The sequence below is a fragment of the Sitophilus oryzae genome, unplaced genomic scaffold (assembly GCF_002938485.1).
Source record: "Sitophilus oryzae breed Bouriz unplaced genomic scaffold, Soryzae_2.0 scaffold_857_pilon_pilon, whole genome shotgun sequence".
Taxonomy (NCBI): domain Eukaryota; kingdom Metazoa; phylum Arthropoda; class Insecta; order Coleoptera; family Curculionidae; genus Sitophilus; species Sitophilus oryzae.
In genome coordinates this window covers 1045722-1052193 of record NW_022147480.1, presented here as the reverse complement: position 1 = coordinate 1052193, position 6472 = coordinate 1045722, and the positions used below count along the sequence as shown (strand labels likewise).

The following is a 6472-nucleotide window of genomic DNA, read 5'->3' as shown; positions in this document are numbered from 1 at the left end:
TTAAATTATCAACATTTTATATAAATATTTATATTTTTCAACTACTCCAACTACTCCAATTACTCCACAGAGAATCAAACGAATTGGTAATTAAACTATACTCTGTGGATGACTTGATAAAATCATGATGAAATTAAAGTCCCTAGATGAATATCTAGGGACTTTAGATGAAATTTCTACGCAGCGCCATCTATCTCTCTACTGGCAGAAACTCCGCCGTGTTTCCAAAATTCAAATGGCAGTTTCATCCGCCTGGTATCTTCAAATCAGTATAAAAACATGTAGGTGGCGCCACTACAAATATGGACATTAGTTCAAAAATTATTTAAAAATAAAATAAAAAACATTATTTATACGAACTTTTTTACTTATTTTTATGTGCAAAATATGCTACCGAAGTTTCCGGAATACAGTTTGGACCACCCTGTATAAATAAGTTCAGTAATCCAAGAAAAAACAATGCTAGTCCAAGAAGATTTAATTTCCTGTAAACTTTACGTTTAAATAGAAATTAATTAATGTTATTAAAATGCTGTGTGCAGCTGTAAAATGGTTACCAAGATCGCACAAATCAATTAAATGCAGCTGTTAATCCTCCTCTGGAATTTATAGTTAATAATCAATCTCGACTGCTAAACTTCGAGCATGGAGATTAAACATTGACTTTCGAGTCTCTCTCAAGATGAATATCTTACCTCCTATGGTGCTAAAACTTAAGTTTTAAGCATGATACAACAAACTTAACGTAATACTAAACAAACTCAATTAAACTTAAATCTAATGCAGATAATTATAACCTAAGGATATTTTAATTGCAAAGATTATCAATAAATCTTTAACAATTAGAGTTTAGCTGTTAAATTGAAAATCAACATTTCTAATTTTGGAGTTTTTTCCCAGTAGAAAAGAAATCTACAAAATAAAAAAGTAATTTGAACAGAACATACAAAAAAAAAGAACAGAGAAAAAAAAGAAAAATATTTTTTATTAAAACCATTTTGAAGCCTATTATAAGAAGGATATATTACTAGCCACTATTCAACTTTTCAGAAACATCATGCTTATCATCCTAACCCCACAAAACCCGAATTCACCAAACCACCAAAACTACCGCGTTCCCATTTAACAAGACTATGATTCCGGGTGCGTTCCATAATTCGCTCTCACCATTATGAAGCCTCCCATCTTAGCTATGCTTCTGTTCGCCCTACTCTCATCGCAAACGTCAAGCACAGGCCTGGACTTGTTCTCGTTCAAGAGTCACCATCACCGGATCAAAGATGGCGCGTCTGGCGGTACAAATTCGGAAAAGGAACAGTTGAACATGGGGTTGATTTTGCCCCATACGAATTTCGGGGTGCGGGAGTACACTAAGGCGATTAACACTGCTTTATCGCTGCTGCATAGGGGTAGGGGCAGAAACTTGAACTGGGTTAAGGAGAGGAACTTCAATCCGAAGAATATTCATAATGTTTTGATGACGCTGACGCCGAGTCCTACCGGTAAGTATTATTATTTATTATACAGGTTGTCAAAAAATAGTGTATTTCTGCGACAGAAATTACCCTTTCAGTGGTGTTACAAACTTTTAAATTATTGCCATTCGCTTTGGCAATGAAATGTGGGTAAGAATACTAAATTCGGAGAAAAGTTGTTTACCTTTAATAAATACATTATTTTGGCCACTCTGGATACAGATATATAGATATATATTATTATTGAAGGATTTTAGTGAGTGGTATTGATGCAACAATATATAATTGTCGATCAAAAAATTTTAGCAAAATTTCTTTTAATTCATTGACGTCAATTCATTGACTTTCCTTTTGTTTTTTTTATTTTTTTTGGAAATAAACAGTGACATGAGATAAATAATTATTTTCCTTTTTAGTTAATCAAAACAAAACCTTATTATTATTTTCTAATAATTCAAAGTTGTCTACATATACCTTTCTGTCGGAAAGTATATAAAAATAAAATACATTTAACAATGTGGAAGAGATAATAAATGAATGATTATATTTTTATTAAAATTTTCCTGGTACAATGGAACATTTTCTGCACAAAGCAAAAAATTAAAATAATTTATTTTCAGTTATTTTATTAATATAATGTTTTGTATTTAAAACAAATAAATAATTTTAAAGAGGTATAATGCATATTAGGTTGTGCATATTACTGGCTTTTCAACAAAATTGCTTTTGTTACTTTTCTGTCTGGCTCTATTCTATATTTTAATATTTATTAACAAATTTTAAAACAATGCAATTAATGTAGAAATTAACTTTACTTGCAGCAAAATGGTGATGAAAATAGTATTATAAAAATACATTATTTCTATTAATTTAAACGCAAAAATATAATTACTTTCTTAACATTTTCGAAAAAAAAAAATAAAAAGAGAAAAAAAGACAAAAAAATCACAAAAATAAAAAACTGAATTAAAGTTAAAAAGTATTAAATTTAATCAAGAATCATCATTCCTATTATGTACAGACAGCTGTAAATTGAAATTGGGAAGGTAGAGCGTACATTTCTTTCGAACAAAATTATTCCCGTTTTGCTGGTGACATTTGACGTTGACGTTCAGTCCCTCGGGACCCGGTCAAGAGTTGGACGAGTTTCTAATAGGATATTGTTTGGCCACGATGCTTTGGCAATGGCAAGGCTCGTATTTGATTGATAAATTTGTATTTCGGTGATTAAAAAAAATATTTTTTTATGTTTTTCTCTGTTTGATTAAGGCGCATCACAGAAAATTCGGTGAATTTTTTTTTTCTGTGTTTGTTATGTCAAATTATGTGTTAAAATTCTCTGTAACGTTAAATATGTATCAAAATTAAATTAGAATATTTTCAAATCCGCATTTTTTCTTATTTAAAATTTAATCATCTTTTAAATCGTGCTGTATTTACTTTTTAATCGTTACTTTTTGATAAAAAAAATAAAAATGCAAAAATCGGGTGGCTGGATATGATGACATTTTCCACTGAATAGGCTACAACAGTTATTAAAGATATAAAAGTAAGAAATAAAAATTCCAAGCTATTAAAAACTATAAATATAAAAAAGAAGAAAAATATTGATAAGGGATATACAGGGTATCCCAGGCTGAGCGTGCATAACAAGTTTATAGAGAACTACAACATCTAGATCGGAGATTTTTTGCACATTATAGTTTCAGAACGAGATCTATCGATTAAAAATATTTTCAATATGGCGGCACTTCCGGAAATATCGGAAGTTGACAGCAACTTTCTTGTTTTAAATGGGTACCATCATTTTTATTACATATTTTTATTAGATATAAGTTACGAATTAAAAAACCTTTCACTAGTGAAATAAAAAAAGTGGGTTTATGATAATTTTTTTATCGCCCAATTCCATGAAAGCTACCGCCATTATTATATGACATTTGAATAATTTCATTTTTGAAATACCGTATGATTGAATAAAAACGGCGTCAGCGATGGCTATGAAATGAAGATCGCTGTCATTTTATATGTAAATTTATATGGGAAATATCATCGATCGTCATTTCCAAGCCAACTGGACGCCGTTTTTATTCGATCATACGGTAGATAGCCATAAGTCTTCTCTTTATGTCCCAGTGGCTGTGGTAATCATTAAATTTGACTTTTAGGCTATACAAATTTTTTTGACAGGTAGTTTTTTCCTCCAAAAATTTTTTTTTTTTCTCAGAAACGGGTAGTTAGGTATAGAGCGTTTAACATTAATATTCATAGAATTTTACAGAGAATTTAAGTATGTAATTAAAAATGGGGGCGCCTAATTAAAATTGCTGTCAACTTCCGGTATTTCCGGAAGTGCCGCCATATTGAAAATAATTTTAACCGATAGATCTCGTTGTAAAACAATGATGTGCAAAAAATCACCTTTCTTGATATTGTGGTTCTCTAGAAACTTCTAATGCACGCTCAGCCTGGGACACCCTGTATAATATTGATAAGTATAATATTGAAAAGTGAGTCTCAACATAAATTTAGCAAAAACTAAAGCAATGTACAACGAACTAGTGGAAAGAAAAGACATTCTAACAAATAACACAACACTGGAAATAGTAAAAGAATATATACAGGGTGTCCCAGAAATAAGTGCAAGTATTTTAACTGGTAGTATAGTTCAACCCCTAAACTAACCGAACCAAACCAAACAGGCCTAGTAGGTTTTTTTCGCGAATTTTTTTTTTGAATTCGAAATTTTTTGTAAAATTTTTGGGATTTTTTTTAGTTTTTAGTTAAAAAATATAATTTCTTGATAATATGGCAACATAAGTATTAGATTAAATTTACAAGAAAGAAAATCCAGAAAAGATCCAGTGGTTCTCAAAATTTTAGCAAAAAATTATTTTTGTTTTGGAAATTTTCAAAGTAAAATAACTCCGTTATTTTAGACTTATTTGAAAAACGATGAAGAGAAAATATGTTTCTTTTATCGAGATCTACCACCCCCTAAAATACTTGCGCTTATTTCTGGGACACCCTATATATTTGGGACAAAACATTGTAGCACTGCTCTTGGTGAATTTTGAAGAAGCATAATTTTTTGGCTCTAATAAACTGATAAAAAAAGACGTTTCTTATACAAACTTTGTATAAAAACAAACTTTCGAAATTGACAATATTAAAAAAAAATTATCAAAATAATAAATAAGAAAACAGCTAAATTAACGTATAGTATGCTTTAGAAAACTTTTCGAAAAGTGCCGTAGGTATTTCATTTTGCAAGAAAAGCAACATTTTGAATTTGAAGTTTTCCGCTTAGACAAATGGTACATGTTTTAGTGAAAAGCGTCTAAAGCATACAAGGAAGAAAATAAAGTTTTCTTCCTTGGGTTAAATGTATAAACTTACCCGTAACGAAAACTCTGTTTTAGAAAATTGCTAAATTTACTTGGCATTCATTTTAAACTAAACGTCTACTATATACAAAGTTTTGCAAAGACAATTTAAGCGTTTAGGTAAAAGTATGTCTTTTCTAAAAGAATTCCAATTTAGGAAGACATACGTATCAATAATACAAGGTGTTTCCAAATTAATATGTTTCCAATATGCCACTACCACAGTTTCAGATCCATTTTGGTTCTTTTGTGATCCCTAGTATCTATTTTAATTCTATCCTTTTCAAAAAGTCTAATATGGTTTGTGGCTTCATGTGACTGCTTTGGCAACGCCACAGAAGGGCTCTGTGTTTATGAATTGCATCGAAGAGGGAGGAGTTATGTAAAAAATTACCATATTTTAACTACAAATTCAAAGAAGAAGCTACGAAATATTTAAATAGTTGAGTTAAACCTGATACTTGCTCGAGACTCAATTTTAGAGTTTAGAGGTAAACAAACAAAAAAATAAGTGACAACATATATCTCTACTCTTGTATTTTGTTAAAAATAGCTTCAAAAGAAGTACAGTGCTGGTTTGCTGTGTGCAAAGACAGTAGAAGGAGGTAAGTAAGAATATACGGTCATTGATGGATTCAAGTAACTACAAAGTGAGTTTTAATAGCATTGTTGAAGCATTCAGTCAATTTCTTGTCGAAGTCATGCATATTTTTACAGATTTTGCGTTGCTAAGTTCCAAAATGATTGCTCAGTGTTTCAAATTTCATGATTACTTTGAAACCCATTATAAATTTATGTTTGTTTGACTAGGAGAAATGCTAGTGAAAAATCTGCAGAATCTAACATAACAAAACTTTTTTTGCTTCCAAAGAGCGTTCGATAATATAAAAAAAGCTCCTTAAAATATGTCCTTATAGTTCATACCAATTAAACTTATATTGTCCTATTGCTGCCAAAAGTCATTAACTAACATTTTTCCGAATAACCTGAAAATCTAATTACTAACTATATTTTGAAGCGGAGAATCGATTGAAAAAATCATTAACTACGATTTCTGGCTATTTATGCTGTATTTTAATACCGAATAGTCTCTAACAACTTTATGCAATGTAATTAACATTCAGACACGTTTTTCTATGAGTTTTTCTTGGAAGTAATAAAAAGTAAGTTAGTGGCTTTTGGCAGCAATAGGACAATATTTTATTTTAATCAAAATATTTTAAGAAAAAAAAAATAAATGAATTATAAATAAATAAACAGTTATTATTTACATCAACAAAACTCACCTCCTTAAGTGACATAAAGGGCCATTACTACCGCTTTCCCGTTCAAAATATTCTAATAAAGTTGTGATGAGTTTTTTGCAGCGCCTATTAAGCTATCTTTTCATACGAAAAGAGGTTCTAAAAAGAACAATGTTCGACTGCAAGGTCTGCTAGTAAAAAATTTTAAGCTTAGAGCACGGCATATAAATCACACGGCAGGCTAACTCTCTTTGGCGGGAACGCTACGCGCATACCGTCGCGCACGCCGCCATTAGGGTTTCCAACAACAGAAAGTAACCAGTGTCGTAGTTTCTTTCATCGACTGCGCACACTTTCGGCTGATTCG

The 6472-nt window shown here is 30.7% G+C and overlaps 1 protein-coding gene across 1 annotated transcript in view; it reads left to right on the top strand.

Moving 5' to 3' along the window:
* Nucleotides 1–1303: 1303 nt before the first annotated feature.
* LOC115889906 (glutamate receptor ionotropic, NMDA 2B) overlaps nucleotides 1304–6472 on the top strand; it is a 285735-nt gene continuing 280566 nt past the window's right edge. Inside the window, exon 1 of the mRNA XM_030909998.1 lies at nucleotides 1304–1502. Coding sequence (XP_030765858.1) covers nucleotides 1325–1502 — 178 coding nt within the window. The 5' untranslated portion in view covers nucleotides 1304–1324. The remainder of the gene's footprint in view (nucleotides 1503–6472) is intronic.